The 26,747-nt window shown below is 40.0% G+C and overlaps 1 protein-coding gene across 1 annotated transcript in view; it reads right to left on the bottom strand.

The window, feature by feature from the left end:
- Nucleotides 1–26,747, bottom strand: part of TMEM117 (transmembrane protein 117) — a 207,000-nt gene that overhangs the window by 5,488 nt on the left and 174,765 nt on the right. Inside the window, exon 7 of the mRNA XM_054399554.1 lies at nucleotides 3,726–3,855. Within this exon, the coding sequence (XP_054255529.1) occupies nucleotides 3,726–3,855 (130 nt within the window). The remainder of the gene's footprint in view (nucleotides 1–3,725; nucleotides 3,856–26,747) is intronic.

Below are 26,747 nucleotides of genomic sequence, written 5' to 3'. Positions count from 1 at the left end.
CTGAGTAGATGCTTGTGAGGAGTTCCTAGATGCAAAGAAATTTCAGGAAAAAGAGGTATTCAGTTACCAGTAAAAATAAGATATGCTTTTGATAGCAAATCTAAAGTTACAATGAAGCATATCAGCTACAGGCTGCAGATGTTAATCCAATGTTACTGCCAATTTACAAAATTCAGAAATCACAAGTTAGGCCTAAGAAAGCATGTGATTAGCTTACAGTAGCAAAATGGGTTAAAATAATACAGTCAGTGCTGTTTTGTTTATCTGCCTTTTTAGAAGTGGAGTTACACAGAAGCAATATTTCATTTTTGTTCTCTGCAGTCATGAAAGTTGAAATTCTCAAGTAGCTGCTGAACTTAGGAGCTAAGATTTAAAACAGGAAAAAAAAAGTCTTAAGACTTGTGACAAAATCAGGAGAGCTGGCAACACAGAGCATGCAACTGGAGCAGGTGCAGAGGAGGGCAATGAAGCTGGGGAAGGGCCTGGAGAATAAATCCTATGAAGAGCGACAGAAGGAGCTGGGGCTGTTCAGTTTGGAAAAGAGGAGGCTGAGGGGAGACCTCATTGCTCTCTGCAACATGAAAGGACATTGTGGAGAGGTTGGTGCTGGTCTCTTCTCACAGGTAACTAGTGATAGAACAAGAGGGAACAGCCTCAAGCTGCGACTGGGTAGGCTTAGACTGGACATGAGGAAAAAAATTTCAGGGGAAGAGTGGTCAGGCATTGGAATGTGCTGCCCAGGGAGCTGGTTGAGTCACCAAACCTGGATGTGTTTAAAGGTCATTTGAATGTGGTGCTTGGGGATATGGTTTAGAGGCAAACCTTGTAGAGTAGGGTTATCTGTTGGACTTGGTGATCCTGAGGGTCTTTTTCAACCTGAATGTTTCTGTGTTTCTGTGAAATCCTTCCTCTGTACAGAACTGACATGAAGCCATTAAGCACACACCAACAGTAAGATGGTTAAGTCATTATTCCTCATAATGTCACTTCACTTAAAGCTGCTTCTTTGTGGGACTGTTGCTCATTGGAGCAGGACTCTCAGGATTGCTCAGGACTGCTCAGAGAAGTCCTAGGGCTACTCATATTTTTATCAATATACAGTGACCAAAACAGACTGTAAAAGAATTTATGAATAATAACATTTGACCAGAAAAAGATGTAAATGTTACTATTTCAGCCAAGCCTTCTTTCTCCTTGCTATTTGGGAGAAAAGGATTTCCAGTTTCTACATATCAGGGCACAGGTCATAGATTTACAGCCTGACTTTATGCCTATAGCAGTACTAAAATAAACTATATTCAGGCCTTAGTCTTCCTTTCCTTCTTGTTACTAAATAGAAGTTCCATGGATAAATTTAACATTCTGGATTTTGTGTATTAAATGACTTCAATATAGGAAGATTCCTACTATTATCAGTGTCCTCTTCCCATGTCATCTGGTCATCTGCTGCAGTTGCATTCATGTGCATCACTCTCTACCCTCATTTTAGATTGCATTCATCTTGTTTCATATATACTGAACCAGTTCTTCCTTTCTTTTTATTATCTGCTTGATTTGAGTAGGAAATTACAAGTATCTACACAGCCACACAGTAACTAGAGCTTGAAAATGATCCAAGATGATACCCTAACCTAAGACAAGAACTTATGGCAAGAACAGATGGTTCAAGCAAAACTTACCCAAAGGGAGGTTCTTGTACCATGTGTTATGGCTGTTTATTAGATCTCCTAATGGGTGGTATAGCACTGAGATAAAACAGGCACTCAGTAGACAGAGTACGTGATGTGCAGTCAAATGGATTGATTTGTCTAGTGAATCTATAAATGGATCTTGTTAATGTTGAGCAGGGAAAAATATTCCTCAGCTACTATTCATTAGCTCATCCTCATTAAAGGAACACCTTCTTGCCAGAAAATCAGAAAAGCCTTCAGTCCTCCCTGCAGAAGACTCTATAATGCATAAATATGGTTCCTCTCAGTTGGTCTGTTTTCAAACAGCAGCACCGCTAAGCAGTTATATTTGTGATTTCTAATTTATGTTCTTTGCTGTTCCTTATTCTTTGCTGTTGCCTGATCATCAACACCTGATTCTCTTCTGCAAAACTGTTCCTTGTTCTTCAGTCCCTCTTCTACTGGTTTTCATCTACACTGATCCTATCCTAAGTTTCTGTATCTGATGACACAGCCCACCCTACCACACCTGTCACTGTTCAAGCTCCTCTGCACACCAATTCCACTACATCTCCTTACACAACAGAATAACTGCAGGGTATCAGGCAGCCTTGTGGGACCCTGAATTCATGCTCTAGTCTTAACAAGTAGAAAAAAGTATTTTCCACTATCCCTGAATACTACTTCTATAGTTCACATAAAATATTTGATGCTTCTACTATTTTGTTGTAGGCTTTGTTTTTCTCCTGATTCCTTTTTTTTTTTTTTTTTCTGATTTGGGAGAGATCATCTTCTGCTTCCTTACACCTTCTAGTCACAGCCCACGCAATCATTTACTTCATCCTGTTTCATAAACTAGTAGTAGCTCAAATGGTCTCACTCAGATGTGCCCCCTCTGAGTGAGACCATTTCTTTCTTCCTGCTGCCTATCTGTTCTGTCTCTGCAGCAGAGTACCTACATCCCATTTTGAAAAAAAGTTCCATCCCTCTGTCTGTAATTCTTATTGACCCATTTGCCTTCCATCATTCAATAGCCAGCACTAACTTCTGCACTCATTTTCTCCTCTTTTCTGGATTTTAATCTGATCACTTAGATTTCTGCCCCTTCTGCTGAAAATTCCTTTTCTGAGGCCTCCTTCAGCCCATCTGCGTTCATTGTTCTTACCCTTGGCCTTTGCTCCCTGCTGAGCTTGCAATTCACCTGCTAGCTCTTGGCCTTATCTCTGTATCAGCTCTGAATGCTCCTTTTGTCACTGCTCTGCAGGAGTTTCATATGGCTGCCCTCATCTCTTACTCCTGTATTGTATCATGTGTTGTGATTGCTTATATTAGCAGATAAAGACCTGGGTCCACTGACACCTGCATTCTTTTGCTATGTATTATCCAATGGTTCCCAATGTAGAGAGAGGAGCTATGCTACTTCTGCATGGCTTGAAGGTAAAAGCAGCATACTTATCCCTATTTAACCTTCTTCTCTTTTTCATTTCGTACTGTTATTACAATACTATCTCACAGTATGCCAGGATCAGGTACTTTTTATCTGCATGTATCATCCATTTAAATAATTGCAATTCTGTTTTATTTAAGGTTATTTAACTGCCTGCTTCTGGTGAGATGATTGATGGAAGTATGGTTATGAGTGGCTTTTGCCAGATGAGAATGACCAAAGTTATGAAAAGGTATTAGCATAAATCACAGCAAAGGCATCTGAAAGCGTAAAAGAGCTGAAAATGAAATAAGCTGCTAATTCCCCTGGAGAATAATTCTAGATAAAAGATCTCTGAAGCTACATTAGGTATTACTTAGTGTCATAAGACATTGCTGGAATCCATGAAAAAGAGCAGGTCTCTCTGATTCATAAGATACATGTTCCCTGTTTCCCTGAGATGTTTATATACAGACTGATACAGGGTATCAGCATATAAACAGATGTAAAAATTGTAATCTAGGACACACACAGACACAGAATATGTGGTTAGAGAACACGTTAGCATACCTTTATTACACAGAAGCAACTCAGTTTGTGACTCTGTCACAATCTGTAGGATTACATACCTGTTATATGTATGTGATATTCCTCTTTGAAGATCTTTTGGAAATAAGGTACTTTGAATTGCATGTGTGCAGATGGTAAGCCTGGAAGATTCACTTCAACATCACCCATAAAATGTGGAAACTCCCAGTCCTGTTATAAAAATAAAAGTAAGAGCCCCTAAATATAAGCTCTCATGGTATATCTCTGCCCTTTAAATAGCTTAAATTAATAAAAGGCAAAGGTTCTATTGTTAAGCCTCCCATTATTGGATTTTCTTACTTTAAGTTTGAATCACTTGAAATAGAATACCATCTTTCAGACTAGATATTACAGCATGGTTTTTACTTTAGCTCCAGGTAATTATGTGTTTAATAAGTTCACTTCAGAATGACAATACTGAACCCACTCACCCAGCTGATGATAGTACAAAATAGTCAAAGCATATCAAGCATATGAAGTACACAGAAATCCTGAAATACTAGTTATAACTTCTGTTACTGATTTGGCAAACAGTTTGCAGGTAAGAAATTTGCAAAGGCGGCCTGACCCTTTCAAATGTTTCATATATTTGCATTCTACTTTTTACTGGTATTTGGCCTCAATACAACTAAATAATCACACCTTGTGAGGGTATAATCTGCCTGAATCAATCTAAGCACAGTTTTCTCCACTGCTGTATTTCATGTGACAAGGTAAAGCTGGAAATGTGGAAGCTCTTACCTATCATTATGCATATTTTGGTAGCATGTAGTAAGCCAGCTGAGAAGGAGCTATATTTAAAGGCATTTTTTGCCTGATTATCTGCACCAACCATCAGTCACTTGAAAATGGATATAATAGCATGGCTCATTAGAGCCCAAACTGAAAGTGTAGCAACAGTGCCAGAATCAGTACAATTCCTGCCAGAGTGGTTGCCCTGTGCGGTGATCTGCTGCTAGAAAGCTACCGGTTCTGTTCCCAGGCACATCCCTGGATTTGGATCCCACAAGTTAGTGCAACAAGCACCTTAATTACTAAAAGTAAGACAAAGGAAACAGAAATGTGAGGAGCTGTGTGACTGACTTGTGCTTCCTTTACACAAAGACCATTCCGGTACAGCCATCTCCCCAGGAGAACTCAATTTTGTTTTTCAGTTTCTATAAGGCTGGAAAGTTTCCTACTGTGATAGTGAAAAGAATTTATTCAAAACTAAGAAAAACCTCTGAAAGATGAATCACTATATATAACTTAACTTCCAAGAATTGCTAATTGCTCCCATGTTTTCTACAGTGGAAGGGAAATGGAAGGGTTTTACCAGCAGGGAATAGCCTGGCCTTAACACTAACTAACAAGAGCAGCTGATTTGTGCTAACTCTGTGATACTGAGCTAAATGTGTTGACAAGAGTACAAGTGAGGAGAAAATCTGCCCCTCTGTACCTGATTCTCAATGTTCAGAGCGATACAGAAAGTGCCAATTTACAGATGCAGAAGATAAGAGAAACAAGGATGCTCTCCTTTTGCCTTATCACTAATGCAACACATGCACTCCTGGTCACAAAGTATGGTAATAACTGCCCAGCTGCACAATCACACTGCATCTGCCACCATTCCCATGCAGGCAGTAGGCGTTTGAAAAATGCCTAAAGATAAAAATTTTATGGGTGTATGGTCTCAGTTCACAGTATCTAATATACATCTCTGGACTGGTGTCTCATGCTCAGTCATACATGCTCTCACTCAGGAATAAATAGAAAGAAATACATCACATATTCCTGAAGATAAATAAATGGAAATTTCTGTATTAGAAATAAGTAAACATGGGACTGTAAATCCAGCCTTGCCCCAGTGCTCCTACTGTGTCTTTTCCTGATTTACAGATAAAATTCCATGGTACAGAATTTTATATTAGACTGTCTCTTTGCATCTGAGTTTTTTTATAAAAGAGTTTTCTTTCTGATCTGTATGAATATTACCTCATAATGAGTAACTAGAATGCCATCTCTGTCAGATACCTAATTTAATGTATTATTTGTCCCAGCAAACAAATACCAAGACTGGAAAATGTTTCATAAAGCAAAAGCAAAACAGAGACATCCAACTCCAAAAGTGTGCTATTGTTCACTTCATAACAGACAGATGAGTGGAGACCCCACTAGAAAAATATGCATTTAACACTCCAAACTATGGCTACCTTTCATGTGTACATTATTTCACATTTTCTACACACATACTCTATACTGTATGAAGTATGCCTGAAATTGCCTCTGTTAACCAGTAGCCCTGCAATATGGTATCGGCATTGCTAGAGAGATGGGTAGAGGCTGGTACTGGAGACCTCACACCTATAAACAACTCATCAGTGCTCAGCTAAAGAAATACAGATCTGGGGTTGGACAAAACTGCTTTAAGAGGTAACAAGGAGAGCAAAGAAGTATCTAACATATGTGAGAGGCACTGTGTATAGAAAACCTGGCTGTATCATGGAGCTTTAGATTAGTGGAAACCACAAGGACTTAAAAAGTGTGTTAGCAAACACAAAAACATCCCCCAGTCGATCCTAGAGTGAGGAAAAAGAAGCTGTCATGATGAACATCACAACCCTCCCCTTAAAGGACCCCAAATGCTAATGACATGCTATTATGCTCCTGCCAACCTCCACCAGACCAAAGCTGCCCATTTCAGGACCTGCAAGATTAGAAAGAGGGTGGATGAAATGTCAGGAAAAGCAGTAGAATCTAAAAAGCTTGACATTATTATTATTGACACCTTTTTTTCTGCACAGAAGTATCCTTTCCTCAACTAATAATGATACTTGTATCATTAAAATTGAAATTATACTAATATCTTGGATTTACCTACAAAGTGCCTTTTCTTCACCTTTAAATAACATTTCAAATGTAACACCTTTATCAGTGTAATTATAAAATCTGTTATTTCAGAAAAATCCCACAGGAAGCACAGAAAGAAAAGAAAATAAAACAACAACAACAAAATAAAACACAAGGAAAGGCATTTGAAAGCAATATAAAGAAAAAAAAACCACAACACCAAAAACCCAACTAAAATAATGAGTTAAAACCTGCTGACTTCCACAAAAGCCACTACAGCAACAGTATTTAGGAAAAATAACACCTCAATTTAGGTGACTGAATGGCTTTTCATTTGGCCCACAGCTTTGTTAAGTGTGAGCATTTATTGTCCACGTAGTGACATTACCACCTGTGGCACACAGCTGCAGTATTCATATTGTGCAAGAGAAGAGTGGATGATTATTAACTTTTGGGGCTAATGCCAATATCAGGTTGTCAGATTCAAAGCCAGCAATGTGACCATTTTGCTATCCAGATCCTAAGTGTTGTCCAAAATCTTCTAATTCTGTTATAATTATTTTCCTTTCTGACAAGTAAAAGACAAATTACTTTCAGCAATATCCATAAGCCCATTTTCCCAAGAAACTCAAGGTGCCTAGCAGGAATAATCTACCTTATTTGTGCATAGGCACACTAACAACACAAATGTATACACCCATAAACCCAGTCACCTTCCTCTCTGGAATACAGGTCAGATCTGCATCATGCTTTCACATATGGCATTTTCTCTCCATGGTTTCTGATATCAGGCTGTGCTCACCTTTAGGATGTGAGTGATATACACTATAATTTCTCAGCTCATAATTACACAAAGTTCACTTGATCAGCTTTAGTCCTTACTGCTGAGGTGGCTGTGCTCTGCCATATCTGGGTTCTCATTAGGAGCTGGGCACGAAATACCATATTTAGAATGTATCTCTGCTTGCAGAGTTTGAAAAATAAAGCCATACAACCATACTGTTACCTCATATTTCTCTCTCTCATACTGCATGAAGAGATTGTTTCTTTTTTAAATCCATCACCATCAAATTTCTCATATTCATCTACTTTAGTGGTTTCCAACCTAGGGGGTCTGCAGCATACTCTACGTAGTTTATGAAGAAGAAATAAAGCCAGAACCAGCAGGCTTAAATCAGCTGCACAGAGGTCTCTAACCTTGCTGGCAAGTTTTGTGGGATGTGCTAATCACATGAGGTTATTGCCTCATTTCACTGCAGTCATGGAGGAAAGGGCAGCCAGAGGATGAATTTAAAATCACTGAAGGGTTCATCCTAGTGTGTCAAAGGCAGGACCTCTGATTTCCATCAGCTATCTTATTAAACATAGACAAAAGTGGGTACTGCAAAAGAAGAGCTCATGGTTATTTTGGTTTTCTTCCCTTTTCTTCTAGTTCCCCATGCCAAACAAATGCATTCCCTCTCTCCTGCAATTCAGGTACTGAAACGTTTAAGACCCTAAGGTGGAGCTGGTAGCACTGATTTGGTATCAAAGTCACACCTGGCCCTTTTCTGTCATCACCTAACAAAAAGAGAAGGTCTTACCTGGGGAAGCCCTGTCTGGACCCCAAGCCAGGATACAAAGCTGTCCTGGGGCTCCTGGCTGGCTGCAGGATTACTCCTTGCTGCTTGGTGTTTTTTTCTGCAGGCTTTGGGCTGTGTCTCCCAGTCCCAGAGGACCAGGGCCAGCAGGATTCAGCAAGGATCATATGTAGACTGGGTGGACAAAGCTAGCCCTCAGCAGACTGCACCCCACATTTCATGCATGAGGCCCCATTTCCCTCAGGCACCAGCCCCATTCCACCCAGGGAAAACTGCCACAGACAAAAGGGGACTGGGATTAAAACCCAGTAACGATTAATGGTAAAAAAACATGCCATGCTTTCACCTCTCCTGTCTAAATGTAGCTCACAGGGTGTTTGGTACACAGTAAACATGAAATAGCACTAAAAACAAGTTTCAAATATAATCGTGAAGGAGAACACACACACAGTGAGTATTTCTGCTTTAAGTAGTGATGATACATGTTATATTTAATGATAGGAGCACATTCATACTTTAAACTCCATGGAATAATAAACAGAGAAAAGGAACTGAGAAAATGTATCTATCGATATGCATGTGTGCTTGTGTGGTAGTTTTAGGCTATGCCTTTAAAATTCTTCACAGATCTTGAGCAGATGGTGGTAGAAATGTAAATAAATCACTACTGGGTGTAAAAATGAAAATAACGATAATTCTAAACAATTCCATTGGAGAGAGATCTACCATAAGATTTGGTTCCCAAAACAATTTCTCTCTTTTCTCGCTTTCAGCTGGGAGATACTAACTTGCTTCTGCTTGACCTTGGCTGCTTTTGTTTTGATTGGTATTAATTTCTCTGCTTCTGTCTCTTGTCCCTTTTGTACAGGGGGGTAAAGGGGAGGCAGAGAAGGGAGAAGCTGTTGCAGCTTCCTCTGGTCTTTGGCCGGGGGGGCCCTTGTACTGTTTATTAATTGTAAATAGCTGTAAATACTGTATATTTTGTACATATTCATTGCATTCCATTGTAGATTGGAGTTTTGCTTGTAAATACACCTTTCATTTGCTTCCAACTGAGCTGGTCTGGCAAAGCTAATGTTGAGGGGGAATTTTCAACTCACCACAGATTGTTCCAGAAACTGCCTATAGCAATTTTTATTTAATTCATTAAATTCCTTTTAACTTATGAGGTAGAAGATGGTGTGTTTTCAGGCATCGCCCAGATAGCTTTGTTTCAACTCTGAGAACGTGGCACATAGGCAGATAGCTACAGGAAATTTATTAAGAAGCAACAGCTATATATTTTTGCAAGTGTTTGAAGTAAGAAATGAACAGCTGGAATTCAAAGACAAAGACCTGACTCATTTGACTTCATTGTAAGTGCTGCAACTTTTAGCGATCGCTGCAGCTGTGAGCTGCTAAAGTACAAACACAGTTTAAATATTTAATTCAAGGGAAGTCGGCAGCCATGATTAGGACTCACTTTCATGCCTGTGAGATCAAATCTTCTGCTCAGTTTCTGGCCTTCTGTTCTTTGCCAAGACCTTACTTAAATAGGAAGGAAGTCTCATAGACGCTGCAGTTTTTAGCATCCACGCTTAACATTACCATCTGTATGCCTCTATGGTTTCAGTGGGGCTATGTAGCTCCCACAGTAAAAGATGACACATTGTTCAAAAGACCTCCTGCTTCATGTTGATACTATCTGTGCTAATCTACTCACTGTTTTTGAGTCCAAAAGGTTTTATTCGATCTGCTCATCTGTTTTGGCGTCACCTGTTTGTTATTGGCAATAACAATCACAAAACCCCATCAGGCACTGTGCGCACAGTCCCTAATTGCAGACACAGCTACATCCTTTATCTCCAAGACTTGGTTTAAAGAATTAAAAAATATGGAAAATCCACCATAACAGTGGAGTAACTGATTCAGTTGAGCTCCCAGCTACTGAAATAGAAGACTGAAGACAGCTACCAGGACCAGACACAGGTATAGAAAGGCTGTCCCTGCACTATATGGAAATGTGTGGCATAGACATACCCATGACCTTGCTGCTTTCCATCATCTTTGTGCTTTTCTCCTCTTCCTCTTTTTATGTGTGTGCTTGGCCTGTGAATGAGCCCTTCCATTAAAAAATCATTACAGAATCCTCTAGACTATTATCCATTTCTGTTTATTTAAAGACAACAATTCTCAGGTCACTCAGGTCCCTAACAAACCCTGGGTCTCCGTACTTTGAATTTACATTATTGCATTTTGAGCCTAGACAAAGCTGTAGCTGCACATCCTCAAAACAGTGATCCTTGTTACTGAAACACCCAACTTGGTATTCAGCTTTTCCAAGAAATACCAAAATTTCAGACAACCTAAAATAAATGCTTGCATAAACTGAAAGATCTGTATCTATGCCTAGAGTCACTGGCACATGCCTGATTTCTGATAGATTTCCCTGTCTCTTGCCTGTGACTGTAGCTTGGGCATCACCACAGAATCACAGAAAGTTATGGGTTGGAAGGGACCTCCAATGATCGCCTAGTCCATCCACCCTGCCAGGGCAGGATCACCTAGAGCAGGTCATGCATGAACACATCCAGGCAGGTTTTGAATGTATCCAGAGAAGGACACTCCACAACCTGTCCAAGTAAAGAAATCTTGAGAAAAATAAGAAAAGTAATAGTCTCCCTGTGTAAGTACAGATCTACTGGTTTTGTTATTTTCAGTAATACTAAGAGACTATATAAAACTAGTGTGCTGCTTGGATTATTATACTGTATCTTCCACACAGTCTACAGCATTATATTAGTCATGCACTGCAGTTCAGTGATGTGAAATATCCTATTATTACAGAGTGTATGTCACTTAATAGTTGCAGAAATTATTTACTTAAGCTCTCCTCTTTCCATCTGCCCCCCCTACAAAAATCCATTCATTTTCTTATACCTTGGGGGAACGCTGCCAGCACTCTCTGTTATGTAATGCGTACATAAATTACACACCTTAAAGAATGAACAAAATCATAAACCCAAAAAATATAGACTCCAATGTGAATAAAAATTAGGGAAGATAATTATTCCCCACAGCTTTCTCTCTGACTCCAATGCAAAGTTCACTTCTTGAGAGTGAGAGAGGAAAAACACAATTTCAGCTTTTTATACCAGAGCAATATATCTGCCTTTGCCAAGCGCATGCAGAAAACATGAACTTCATCCTAAAAGGTTTTCAGTGTTTAGAAATCTCCTGGGAGAGCTTGTCAAAAACACAGTGAAGCAAGTTCTAATTGCACAAACTCACCCTGGTCTTGACAAACACAACAGTGGAGTCTGAATTTCAAAACTGTTCCCATCAAAATCCTTGGGAGCAGAGAGAAAGTTGTTAAGGTATTTTTTTGATCCTCAAAGACAAAATCAGAGGCTGGTGGTGTGCAATGAATTAAAGTGTTCTCCTAGTGAGATCTGAATCTAAATATAGCAATTATGCTGATCACAAGGAAAGGCCAAAATATATATTTTTTTTAAAGACAGGTAAGAGAGGTGGACAACTTCAAAAGATCTGGAAATTCAGTGTAGATGAGAAACCACATACACAGCACTTGGCAGAAGTTTATCCAAACTACCAGACCCTTCTGAAGGATGCCCTCCTGCAGCCACTTTTGATCTACAAGAAATTCCTTTTTCCCTCACTGCTAATGCTACTTTTGGAAGTCAACTACCTGACTTCCTTTCCAGAGTCTTCAATTTGGGTCACTTGTAAATGACCCATGAGGGTTTCTTTTTGGAAGGTGGTGTGGTTTAAGCACTTCCCAGAGCCCAAAAGCCCAATGGAACAGATTTAGGTTGCCTCCCTTCTCCCTGATAGGGAAAGAAAATTAGGCAGGAGGAGAAGAGAGAGATAAAACAACCAAAGAACAGTCTTGTACAGATTCAGAAGAAAAAAGGTAAGTATAACAAAACTAAAAGGTATTTAAATAAAAGGGATAAATAAAAATACATACAAAACCAGATGTAGCTGGCAAAGGATTCTCTGGATGGAAGATGGATTCTCTTTGGATGCACCCTTAGGTGTCTAGGAACCAGGTAGTTCATATTTTTCATTTTGAGAACTTTCCTGACAGAAGTTTTAGGAAATGACATGCTGCCTGCTCTCAGAGATGCTAGGAGTGCAGTAAGCAGATGCAGTATGCAGCCTGTAGATAAATGTGTGGCTTCCAAACTTCCAAAACTTTTAATTACTGGCATCAATGAATCAAGAGAGCTACATTACAGCAGCTGAGTGATTACTCTCTCAGTGTGATTAATTGACCAGGTGGGGTTTTAAAGCAAAGATATACATGTAGAGAAGAGGTGGTTTTGGGAGAGTTCCAGTTTAACTTGTCAAAGCTGTACAATGCAGACAGCTAGTGAAGCCTTCTGGACAGGAAAATATAGAATTCCAGCATTATTTTCAATTGTTTAAAAATTGCTAAATCAATTTTCTCATCAGAGGAGCTGTTTTAGAGCAATTCACCAAGTCAAGATAATGAATGAGCTGTTCTTCCTCAGCATTCCTCAAGGAGGAATTATCCCAAATGATATGGTTACTTAATATGAACATTTATAAAGGGACAGTCATTATGCGAATTATGTATTTTACATAATTTATTTCAACTTCCAGTTTATAGCAGCACTTTTTTCATTCAGTCATAAAAAAAAGGCATAAATTATAATTCTCCTAGCATGTCTACAGAACAAATGTCTGCCAGTGAAGTTGCTGTGCTCATTCAAACATATAATTATACATAGGAGGGTTCTGGGCAATCTACATTTACCAAAATAATGAATAGATAAAACCCATACTCTGAAATGCAGGAGCTTAGGTATATGAGAAATGCACTGTAAAATATAGTTAGATATGGGCTGGTCTGCAGCAGTGCTGCCTACCACATGATGACTATTGGCTGGGAACTTCTGTTATTCAACATGTAAATCCACTCAAAGCACGCACAGCATGCTTGCTGCCATGTTTTTAAAAGAAAATAAAGACTGTTGGTTTCATGTTTCTTCAGACTCAGTGATTTATTTCTGAGGGATATCCAGTTTGCATGCACAAAGTGTGGTTGCAAAGCATGCAACTATGAAATAAATATGAGCAAACCAAATTATAACAAGTATTACCACAATTTCTGAGAATCTATAATGAGAGGTGAAAAAATATTATTCAGGAAAGCAATTTAGAACCATACTACAGGTTATTATTACAGTAAGGTACTATTTAGGAAATATTGGTCTGCATCAGCATGCCTGACTGCAGAGGTTGGTCAAATGTCCTGGTCTGGCTTAAAAACAATTTCCCTGGCTTCTACAAGCAAAATTTCAAAAGCTGAGTTATTAATAAAATAAGGTTTGTTAATGTACTTTGGCAAAGACCCTGCTGGATGCTGCAGATGCTGAAAGGATCTGAGAGCTTCACCTCACAGTTTTTTCACTGCAAGTCATAGATATTCATTAAAGACACACTCTCCTGTTCCAGGCCACAAAAAGCACTGACCAGAACACTCAGGTGAGTGTTGTAGAAGATTAGAAGCTGCTATAGTAACACAGCACAGGGCATCCATGATGCCTGACAACACAAAATTAAGCATAACATTATCCTATCTTCTGGTAATCTTGATCAATATAAAGTCTGATCAAAGTACTGACTACTCCTTAACAACGACTTAAAATGACCAAAGCTTTCATAAAAACTCAAAATAAGTTCAGGAAACAGACAGGAATTATCATATTTCTAAAACGTTCATGACTTTAGTTTTTTTAATTTTCTCTGCATTTCCCAACTTCTCCTCAGTTTTCTTGCAGTCAGCTGTAAAACTTCTTCCTTTAAATGCCAAATCAAAATACAAGGACACTATCACTCAGCAGCTACTTTGAAGCAACCATTTAAGAAGTACTATCCTCTTTTTGACATACAGTTCCAGTAGACGCTATCTCACACCTATCTTAAAGACTTGTTTTCTAAGCATCTTTACTAGATGCATGGGAATTCTTATGTTAATTTAAAAAAAAAAAAAAAAAGACCCATGAGCCAGTTTTATTGTCAGAAAAAAGTTATTCAAGGCTCAGTACTTAATCGACACAAATGACAACGTTCTACCTCCCTGAAAACAGCACCCAAATCTTTCACTGACTTCCTTGGACTAAAGCCAATTACTGATCACATATCTGACCTCTGAATTTCTGCACAAGAATTTCTCCAATGTGTTACCTTTCAGATACAGATCACTGAGTTCATGTTCTCACTCTGGCTTTAACATTATACAAATCTTTAATTTCCCCATAAAATATATTCATAATTCTATTTAATTTTATTATGCAACCTGAAGGCCCATCTATCCCATAAGCCAGTATGGTTCTGTGTGACTATGCAGAATGGTTGGTTACACATCCCCAAGGGAATCTGTTGTTCAACTCTTATCTTTCTGCATTTCCAATAGCAATCTGTGTCTTATAAACTAAGAATACTGGTAACTGGTAGAGTAAGTAATAGCATTTGACGAATAATATTGTTCTGACAAGTAATGCTTTCAACAACCCTCACTGAGGCATTCGTTATAGAAGAAACATCATAACTGTGTATATTTGCATTGGGACACACTGAGGGAATTTATTGACTAGCTCTGTATGGGGATGACAACTTTTCAGTGTTCAGAGTTACTTATATTTACAAGTGCTATACAAAATAAAAACTAGAGTATTATTGTTATAAAAAAAATCATATGAAAATGAGGTTGAGAAACAATTACATGGAAGTGGCTAACAACTCTGATGAGGCTCTTAAGCACCTCCAGTATGAACTAGGCATTTTGCCAGCAAATGAATCACTTGCATCAAGTTGGAGCTACTGAATGAAGGCTAAAAACATGCAGCCAGGATGCAAGAGCACAGTCTCGTGGAGCTGGGAAGAGCCTCACCTCTGTCGATCTGAAATTCACCAGGTGCATAGGGCAAATGCTGTTATTCCTTCTGGATCTATCCCAAACACAGCAAAACAGATTGGGAAAACTGTGGAAAAAGCACCTCTCTGTGCTGATTTTTGCCTTTCTCTGTCCTCAGGCATAGTTTTATAAGTGCAAAGAAGGAGATGCAACTGTTTGCACTATGAGGAGAGAGTCTTTCTGTATTTCTTTTGCTACTGAAATGGCACTAGAGGAATTCATGCAACCCATACCACAAGGGCACCCAGTTACCACTGCGGCAAGTGTCACATAGAACACAGCACTGCTCTTTACTGTTTGAGTGTGCCCATGTACAACACACTGATTTTATTTGCTTATAACTTCTCTAAATTTAACTGCTTGAGTTGAACATAGCCCATGCCAGGTGTCTGCCTCAGGCTGTTTGGTTTGTTTTGTTAGTTTTTTTCTGTTTGTTTCTGTTTCTGTTTTAGGGGGTTTGACATTTTCAACCAGCACCATTCAAACATTTCTGAGAGAGACACCAGAGAGAAAATAAGCTGCTTTGCAGAAATGCCTCATGCTTTGAAGTTGAGACGTACAGTTTAGCAAGGGAGTAACTCTGTGTCAGAGATGTGCCTTTTGCTTCCCTGTGAATATCTGCCCCAAACTGGCAGAGTTTAAGGTGTCTTTGAAAAGTCAATACTTTTCATACTTGCAAGAATTTAGCTAAAGGTTCAGAAACAAGTATTTCCACAAACACCCAGCATGCCAAAACATCTCTCAACTCCTAGAGCTCGTTAGGGTATGAAACTGCCACTCTCAGAAGAGAGACAGAGCATCCTCCATTCTCCCTTTGACTCCCACCCCCATTGCTGCTGAGAGGACTTTGAGATGCTCTCAGAAACTGAGAGGGCCCCACATAACAGCTGAGGGATGGAGAAAGGACTTTCCTCTAACTGCTGAACCCGAATACTCTGTAGAGTGTAGATGGAGCCAAGCAGCTAGAGCTGAGGGAAGATTGGGGCAGAAGGGCTGCCAATTTTCGGTTTGCGTCTAGCAGGGACATGGTGGCCCAAGCCCTGTCGTCCTCCCTCCCTGCCAGCCCTCTCTAAAAGGCTGAACAGAAGGCCTGGCATATCCATGCACAGCCACACAGAAGACTATGTCCACTTGAGCCATGCTGTGAAGGGGAATTAAAAAAGAGAGAGAAAGGTTTGATAGGAAAATTGGAAAAGGCTACACAAAAGGAGTGGGAGGAGAGGAAAGACATGAAGTTAGAAAGAACAGTGGGGATGGAAGCAGGAGGTTGGGACTGGCTGGTTAAGAAAAAGGGACTGATCTGGGCACAAAATAAAGGAAGAAAAAGAAGAGATTTTGATTTGGACACTAGGCTCAGGAAGGATGATTAGGATTCACTGGATATGGAGACTAGAATGGAGACTCAAAGACTGAAAACTGAAATAGAATAAAAGTAAGAAAACATGTCATAAAACCAGGGATGAAGGGGACACAGGATGGAGGCAGAAAGATAGGGAGATGCAGTTTGCAAATGATAGGAAGGAAAAAGGCAAGTTTGGGGAAATGGTCAGAAAATGTCACTGCCTCTTTTGGTCTGGTGTTTGGATTGGCCACCACACCTCCAATTATCACCACCCTCTGCTGTTAACAAGCAGATGTGAAGTCTAGAGTCAAAGCACTTGTCTCCTTTTCCTTCAGAAGTGGCTCACTGGAAAGAAAAAAACATTCTGCTCTTAGCAGGTAACATCTGTTCAGGGGAGCTAACAGTTCCAGTACCCTGATAAGACACATGGGATTCACACATCAGACTTTTGATTTTGGAGGTCGCTGTCTTTTCATACAAACTAAAGAATATATGCACACAGAAAGTCCTGCAGTATGGGAACTGCCTAAAGGTTTCAATGGTGAAGACTCATGAACTAGGAGACACCAGGCTAAGTTTAGCTGTTACACAATCACACAGTGTTTGTTGCAGAGGACACGATCCTTTTCCATTAAATAGGATCTAGCCTATGACTGTGAAGTGGGACTATCTAGTGGCAGAGAGCCCTGTAATTCTCCTGCACTCTGCATCTGCTGGACAAGCTGGGAGGTGTGTGGAGACAAGGGTGTAAGACAGCAGCAGATGTGGAAACATTAACTTCTTGTTATGGGGGTCACTGTTGCCACAAAGAACCGAATTTGGCCAACTCTTCCATGACATGTCAGTGAGATACTAAGGTAATTCTAAACCCAAACAATTCCCAAGCAGTGATACATTGCCTGCCTTTGCTTTTTCAAAAAAATTCCTTCTGTGTGGTTGTCTCCACATCTCACCTAAGTTTAGACTTGTACAAGTGACAAACACCCACTCCTGGCATTGAAATCAGTGAGAGCCAGAACCTAATGGCCACTGGAGAGAAGAGTAAGGGCTGACAACAACATCCACAGGGATAGCAAGAGTCCTGTAGTACATAGCACTACCTAGGTAGGACTGCCCTGAACTCCCTTAGGTGTAGTGTAAAAAGTAACCAGTCTTTTTTTATGTAGCCAAACATATGACACAGTTATAGCTATCACTAAAATCAAGCAAAAACTTTGCTTTAACCACCATTTGAATTTTACAAGGGAAATAGGGCAGTGGGTACAGTAATATATCAGATTCCATCCAGCAAATACGTGGCTCTGTCTGCTGTCAGTGAAATAATATGCTAGACCCTCCTCCCTCAATTAGGTAACCCTCAGCTAAAAGATGGGTGATAATATAAATTTTCATAGTAATGTCCTCAGACGTCCACAACTGGGGACCCTCAATATAAAACATGGACAATAATGAACAATAATACTTCATTTGTGAAGGCTATTGTGAAGATAAAAATATTAATGCTTGAAAAGCCCTTAGGAAGTACGGCGATGAGTGTCACAAAAGAGGCTAGGAGGAAAAGAATGATTTCATCTTCATACCAAGGTTTCAATAGTGTGCAGTAAGTAAGTTAAGGCCTGGGGCCACATGCTGCACAAAAAGGGTAAACCAAAATATTGAATAGCTTCTCATTAAGTGAACACCATTCATCCAGAGCAGCAACTGAGACAGAGGTCCTGTAGGAAAATGGGATGTGAATAGATAATTAAAGATTGTATCACAATGCACACACACAATAGGGGTGAAAAGTTTATACCAGTGGCTTTAATTCTGGCATCTTCTCACTTCTGAATGCATGACTCTGCAGCTTCAGTAGCGTTGTCTCATTTTTAACACCGTTTTCTGTGTGTAATTGTGTTGCTTAAATCATCATCTGCTCCTTTCTGATGTTAGGCTTGTTTGTGTGATGCTTTTTTTTCTCTCATCCTTTTTATTTGTAACACTTTGTTCAGATATGTAAATCTCTGCAGCCTGACCTTGAGGAATAGAAGAATTTGTATAATCTAGACTAGTGCAGTAATTGTTTGGTCCAGATGCCAGAAACATCCCCGAGGGGACTTAGCACTCATTCAGAAGATGTAGCTGCTGCTTTGTAACTTAAGGTCAGGACGAAAGTGCCAACTTGCAGCCAAGAGAATATGCTGCAGCTCTCACCTGGGAGGCATCAGCCCCAGGTGGCTGATGTAACACCAAGCAGGCTGTCTTCAGGGTCACAGGGCACAGTCTGGACAGTCTAAGCAGCCTCCTCTGAAACACTGTCTGCAGAAACCAGACCAAATCAGGGCCATCAAGAGTATACTTGCAGACTCAAGATGGCTTCCTGTAACTCTGTCTGGCTGCCTGATAAAGCAGATCACTTAATCGCTAGTTTTCTGTCACCTACTCCAAAAGAGATCATGTGCTGAACATGAGATCAATTGATGTTGTTGAGGATGGTTTCCTTCTCTGCTATGGGCACACAGTTCTGAAGTGGAATGAAATTTTGTTATAAACCTAATGCGTGCTGCACATTGTATATTGTCAAGCCCAAAGACCACCTGAGACAAACTAAAAGCAAAGAGCCATCCAAGAAGGATTATAGGATTATATCCTTAAATCCATAGCAAGATACATTAGAAAGAGATGTACGCTGTTTTCTCATTTTCATCTACAGGTGATAAAGCAGATTACCTAGCCACAAATTTCCATCATTTAATTCCTTCTGTGGGACTTGATGTGGGAAAAAACATCATAGCATAGCTCACTGAGAACTGATGGAGAGTGAAATCAAAGATGGTTTTGTATGAAAGGAAGAGCTACAATGTGTCTCTCCTGCAAGATTAAATAAAATCACAACCCCAAATGACCAGTACAAGACAAAAAAGCTGCAATGCAGCCTTCTGGATTACTGTATTATGTAATTAATGCATAGAGCTGCAGCCATGGCTGTGTGGTCTTGGCCCCTTTCTCCCTTACAGCCCCCATAGAATCAGTCAGGGTTGGAAGAGACTACAAGGATCATCTAGTTCCAACCCCCCTGCCATGGGCAGGGACACCTCACACTACATCAGGCTGGCCAGAGCCTCATCCAGCCTGGCCTTAAACACCTCCAGGGGTGGGGCCCTAACCACCTCCCTGGACAACCCATTCCAGGCTCTCACCACTCACATGGTGAAGAACTTCTTCCTCACATCCAGCCTGAATCTCCCCACTTCCAGCTTTATTCCATTCCCCCTAGTCCTATCACTACCTGAGATCCTAAAAAGTCCCTCCCCAGCCTTCTTGTAGGCCCCCTTCAGATATTGAAAGGCCACAGTAAGGTCACCTTGGAGCCTTCTCTTCTCCACACTGAACAGCCCCAACTCTTTCAGTCTGTCCTCATAAGAGAGGTGCTCCAGCCCTCTGATCATCCTGGTGGCCCTTCTCTGGACACGTTCCAGCATGTCCATATCCCTCTTGTAATAGGGGCTCCAGAACTGGACACAGTACTCCAGGAGGGGTCTCACCAGAGCTGAGTAGAGGGGGAGAACCACCTCCCTTGACCTGCTGGCCACACTTCTCTTGATGCAGCCCAGGATCTGGTTGGCTTTCTGGGCTGCAAGTGCACATAGTGCTTACCAAGGGCTCATCAGTATTTAAAACTGTCCCCAGCAACCTGCTGCTTTGGGACATGAACTGCCTTGCTCAGAGCCAGTCCTGAAAGTGTTTCTTTAACTTGCCTATCTTCATCCAGGGAGAAATGGATTTGGTGCCTTGTGTAACCAAGTTCAGAAGTCCTGACAGCTCCACCTTGCATTAATTGATACTGGACAGTCCCCTCCATGCCTGTGGCTGCCCTCCCCGATAATAAAGTGGGAGATGAAGGCATATGGATCCAGTTGTACTCAACACATACTACCTGGGGCTGAGTCATTCTGGCATCACAGGTATCAAGACAAGTTTAGCATTACTGACTACTGTACAAATTGAACAAGTGTTGGGAAAGAGAGCTGAAAAAACAAGCTCTTTCCCAGCCCAATTAACATAGTTTTTTGTCTCTGTTGTTACCATTTCAACAATAGCGACAATGTGTTAATACTCCTACAGCACCTGCTGGCTCATGCAGGGCTCTAAGGAATCTTAATGAAAAATAATATTGCAATACCATCTGAGTACTAAGAAGAGACAGAGAAGAGGTTAATTATTTAGGGATCAGATGAGACATAGTATAGTCCAAAGTCAGCTGCAGCACACTGCTGTGAGACTACTTGGGAGACTTTATAGGCATGTTGATTTAGTTGCTTTGCTGCTCCAGTGGGAAACACAGATTCACAATGTGTCATGCAATGCTAGTCCCCAGTTTACACATCAGATCTGGTAAGTACTATGCTGTGGAATCTCCTTTCCCTAATGAGCATTACATGACAGGCAGGAAAACATGGTCAGATTCCAGAAAAGAAAAACTTCTTAGCTTCTGACTAGAAGCCTGGTTGACTTAAGGCAACACTTACGTAACACCTATGACCCACAGGGACAAGACACCAAGCACAATACGATTGAGTAATTCAATGTTAGTTCAAAATCAGAAACCATTGCAACTACAATTTCAAATCACTAAAAGCACTAGGGAGTACTTCCTCTCTTCCATATCCCTATGAGATTGAATTACTTATTGATGGGTTCAATAAAGTCTGATACTAACATGCAAAAACATCTAATGTTCTCAGTACCTCAAGACCCTTGGTGATTAACTATGTATATCCTTTTTGTAACACAAAGAAAAGAAGTAGCTTAGCATGTTAGAAGAACTTAAAGGCAATAAAAGCTAGCATATCTTTTTGTTAACGTTTCTTATAACAGACTTCAACCTTTCCAAGGAAGTATAAACAACTTCTATCCAATGAACTTTGCAGAAATAATGCAGTTAGCCCAGTAACATCAGTCGTATTCCTGTTTCTGTTTTCCTCTAAGGTTTGATTAACAGCAACCAAGCTGGTTTTACTCCTTCTCCTTACTTGAATGCACTATTGTTGCTAGATAGATCTGTATGTTTAGGTATGACCTGTCAGTAGGTCCTGTACCTAGAGAAATGTAGGTATGGATAGGTGTGAAATCTGCCTTATCACAGAATCACACACAATGGTAGGGGCTGAGAAGGACCTTGAAAGATCATCTGGTCTACCCCCCCTGCCAGAGCAAGATCACCTATACCAGATCACACTGGAACGCATCCAGGCAGGTCTTGAATATCTCCAGAGAGGAAGACTCCACAACATCCCTGGGCAGCCTGTTCCAGTGTTCCATCACCCTCACAACGAACATTTTTTTGTTTATGTTTACATGGCAACACTATGTAGTGATGATAAGCTGAGGTTTACCCTTCTTTTTTTAGCTCACACGGTTGCATTTACAAATTGCATGCAATTCTATCACTTAGAAAACAGCTGAACCAGATCAATCTCATCTCAGTTTTTTTATTTTTAGATAAAAACTTGTTTAACAATGCTTATTACAAAGCTGCTGTCTACAATCAAATAACATACTCCAGAGCATTGCTGCAGAGAGATGAAATTATCTGAATGTCACCATTACCGTTATACCAACATATATCATTGCAATATAATCTTAATGCAAGACTCATCACATTTACAGCCCACAACAACAAAGCACATTGCTTATAGCAGAATCTGTGAAAAGACTCCCCTAGCATCTAAACATGAAAATAGTCCTGTGAAAAACTTGTAAACAATTTCCATTTTGTCTTGCTCCTAGAATTCTGTGGGGTTTGTGCATTTGGGCTGGATATGGTGGTTTCAGATAGAAGTGTGTGAAAATGCTAGATCTGCTTTTAGAGAACTGCTTCATTATGTCAGGCAATACCTGTGCTACAAAATAAGGACCTCAGTGTCACATGTATGGCACATACCCACTGTCAAGGTAAAAGGGAAGGCCTGTGACAAATGAGAAGCTTTTTCGGCTAATTCATTTTGTGTGTAGTCATCTGAGAGTCTAGAGGCCCCAGCTGGGACTGGTGCCTGATTATGATATAAGCTGTACCAACTCAGACAGCATCCTTCTCTGAGTACCTTAGGGGCTAAGCAGACAATCAGACAACTAGCAAAAGAACATAACTATAGTTGTTCCTTTTCAACAAATGAGGAACTGAGTCACAGAGCTAAAAAAAAAAAAAAAGGGCCCAGCCCTCAGCCACTATAAATTGGCACAATAGGATTCAGGTCAGCACAAATGTACCAAGTTACAGCAGTTGAAGCAAACCCTGGAGTTGAATCTATAATGCCTGAGACAAATACAATGCATCCAAGTAAGATTCAACTGTCTGCAAACAGTGTAAAGGACGAAATGTACTTAAAAATGCTGTTCTTCATATGTCTCGTTTGACAGAATCCACACCATAAAATGACGGCGCTGCTTATCAAACTAGACAAGCACAGAATGAAAACACTGCAATATAAACCAGATAGCTCATTTTAAGAGGTAAATAATGTAGGGTAAATAATGTGCAATAAGGGACAAGATACACCCACCTCTTCTCAAGGGAAAACGATTTTGCTATCATTTTCTTAGTTCCAAAATAACTGCAAGAGTTGAAGAAATACACTTTACTTTACCATGGGCTCTGCTAAAGGGGCAAAGGAATGTTTCAAGGATTTTCAAAAGGAATTTACACATCCAGCTGGATTTTGAAAATATTCCAACAAAAACCTGTGGGTTTTAATTACACAAAACAATGCTGTCCTTGCCCCCACCTCACTACCCTTTTACACAAATGCTACATACACTTCCATTAAAATTGAAAAGTGTTTTCCTGCAAAATAAAAGCAGTGCATTATTTTATTCTCTGATCTGTACGTATAGAAATTTTCCATTTTATTTGCCTTGCCCACAGAAAACAACAATGTGAAGGAGGTGTGGAGAGTTCACACACCAGTTTCTCAGAGCCACACTTTCCTGCCGGGAGCAGGACACAGACATTCCATGTTTCCCTCTGTGGGATGCTGACTCCATTTCTAGCATCTTATTCCAGAGCTGTCAAACAGGCCATTTCTGGAACCACACTAACTTGTCCCTCTGTAACAGTGTGAGAGCTGAAATCCCTGACCCACACCGACATTAACCAGGCTAGCTCAGTCTGGAAGCAAATGAAGGCTGTATTTACAAGCAAAACTACAATCTATGATGAAATGCAATGAATATGTACAAATATAAACTATTCACAACATTCACAAATATGTACAATCAACAGAAAAGCACAACCAAGCCCCCTTTGCTTCCCCCAAGGGGCCTTTCCTCAAGGGGCCTCCCCCCTCAGCAAAAAGGGATCCCTCCTGGCCCCCCTGGCAGAAGGCAGAGAGTCAAGAAGCAGAGAGGCTGTTAGACTTAGCTCGTCAAGGTCAGTGTGTTGTCTTCAGCCAGAAAAGAAGAAGCAGCCAGACAGAAAGAAACCAAGTGAGCAAGCGAGAACCGAGGCTGCCCAACTCCCCAACCTTGTTTTGAGTAATAGTTCTTAAACATTTCTCTCTCTCCAATGGAAGTGTTTAGAATAATCATTATTTTGCTTTCTTACACCCAGTAGTGATTTATTTACATTCTTTCACTTTCTCTGCTCGAATTTTGTGAAGAAAAATTAAAAAGACAGCCTTAAAACCATCACACCCTCTCATTACACGATAGCCAGGAAATAACCCACTCCCTTGATACCAGTCACATAGAGAAGATACAGAAAACCTAACAGAAAATAGATATCTAATATGACAAACGGAAGAGCTCAGAAAAGCTACTGTTCCCTGTTCCAAATAGAAAGCAGACTTAATAACTCCTCAAACCCGTGACTCTCAGGGAAATAAAACAAAGCACCTTGGGACTGAGAAATTTGATGTAGCAGCTGTGGAGCTGCTTTTCCTCAGGAAAAGGAACAAGTCTAGGACAGACAAGAAAGTCCTGTATCTGACCAACCAGAAAGAAACGCCTTTTTGTTGGTTAAATAGTGTTTAGGAATGTAATCAGATCTGTCACTTGAATCCATAGTAAATAGAAATAAAGCAAAGCTGTAGATCAAGTGTTGTTCCCTTCTAGTTCTTCTAATTCACGGTTATTTTTCAGAATTACTTTTGAATGTTTAACATCTGTGCTACTAAGGAACAATAGAGAGAGGGATGAGGATGTAGAAAAGACGAAGGAAGAGCAGAATGTGTTTCCTACACTAGAGACTTTGCAGGAAGGAAAATCTATTACTTGATATAGAAAGATTTCTCCCAAAGTTACCTCACTTGAACTTGTCCCTTTCTCCTTCAGAGATCCACAGGCCCTGGAAAGTACAGTACCACAGAGCAAACCCTCACAGTAGGGTTCTTTGGCAAACACTGCACAGTTAGCTCAGTACAAGCATGTGTTCAAAATGCTTACCCATTCTTGTAATGCTGTTTGACAGGCATGTCTAAAATCTGCTAGTGAAGAATGGAACGATACACTCCACAGAACATCTGAATAGAAGTAGTCCAGGGTGTATGGTTGCTCCCTGTAAAACCTTGCCATGTGGTAATGGCTGGGGACACCAGTAATGGAGATAAACCTGCTGTCAGATTTATTAAAGGTGAATTCTGATATATCCTGACTCCTTTGAAAAAACCATCACTGGGCACCAGCCCTTATGGCTGTGTTCCCATATATGAATAGAAAAACACAGTGTCCACTTACATACAGAAATCTTGAATGTCAGAGATGGTACAAAAACTGTTTTCTAACTTCTTGTATTTTACTACTGTGTTTTTAAATGTTACAAAACCCAGCAATGGTATGAGGGAAAGCACCTTGACATTCAAGTGCTTTCTTCTTCAGAAGTTGTGATGAACAGCAGGTTTTTAGGAAACTTTCATTCAAAGTTTGGAAACTTGCTCAGCAACAAACTACACATTGGTACTTTTTGCTGTTGCTGGTCAGGAAATAAAAACATTTGATACCACTTTTGAATCAAGTGTGCAGCTGAAGGGATCTACTTTGACAGGAATGACAAATCACAGAATCACTGAGTTATTGAGGTTGGAATAGACCTCTGAGATCGTCAAGTCCAGCCTATGACCTAACATCACCACATCAACTAGACCATGTCACTAAGTGCCACATCCAATCTTTCCTTAAACACCTCCAGAGATATTGACTCCACCACCTCCTTGGGCAGTCCATTCCAGCCTCTAATTACCCTTTCCATGAGGAAGTGCTTCCTAGCATCCAACCTAAACCTCCCCTGGCACAGCTTCAGGCCATGCCCTCTCGTCTTGTCATAAATTGCCTGGGAGAAGAGCCTGACCTCCACCTTACTACAACTTCCCTTCAGGTAGCTGTAGAGTGTGCATATTATGCTTTGCCTATGAACAAGCATTTCTTGCTTATCTTTTCAAAGGTAATCTACTCTACTGTTTATCCTGCTTAAAGCATAAATCAGGATTGCCCTCATTTGTATGTGTGTAAATTAATTTTATCAAATTAGTGAGTGTAAATCCAGTTCAAAATCACAAATTGCATTTGCAAAGTTGAATAGGTTTCCTAACAACTCCGAAACCTCTAAAACTCCAGTATTTACCCACTTTGTGTGGGAAAAAAAAAAACAACAGTATTTCTACCCTATCATTTAAATCAACTATTCAAGTAAATTATATCTTCTTGATATATCTTCTGAGTGGTGTTTTTTAATGTGCTCACACATCATCCTAGATATTAATAAAAACAGCCTCTCCATCAGTGTAAAACTGAAAATAAAGGGAACTGTCCTCACTTTATGTATTTGTTAACAAGGCCAGAGTCTGTTCCCCGTTGCTGATAACATTTCTATGTTGCTGTTTAGCAATGACATATATAAAACGTAACGAACATTACATGGTAGTTAAATTAACTAGAAGAAAAAACACAGGTGAGTCTAAATATGGATTTTCTCCCATTTGTTAACCATCTAAGTTCTTATTAAAATGCTGTCAAATTCAGAAGACCAGACATTCTGCAGAAAAAAGCCCAACCCAACCAAACAACCAAAAAAACGGATAGGCCACCCATTAAATATGTTGATTTTCAACTGCAGTAGCAAGGAGTGATCTGCAGTTACACATTAAAGCAATTTGGATACAAAGAATATTATGAAAAATAGATTTGAAAAGTGGTTATTATTTTTAAAAAAATCTGTCTACTGATATCCTAATACCTACATAAGCAGAGATTCAGCAATAGTCATAAGGAATACCATTAACTATTTAACTCTCTTTAACCTTCATTTGTTTCAAGGACAAAATTCTCCTTATTTACAAGAGTATTCTCATTAGATATTAATGGTATTATTTTGCTAGTTTGGTTAAAGATTCAC

Source organism: Indicator indicator, chromosome 3 (assembly GCF_027791375.1).
Source record: "Indicator indicator isolate 239-I01 chromosome 3, UM_Iind_1.1, whole genome shotgun sequence".
Classification (NCBI taxonomy): Eukaryota; Metazoa; Chordata; class Aves; order Piciformes; family Indicatoridae; genus Indicator; species Indicator indicator.
This window is presented reverse-complemented; position numbering and strand designations above follow the sequence as displayed.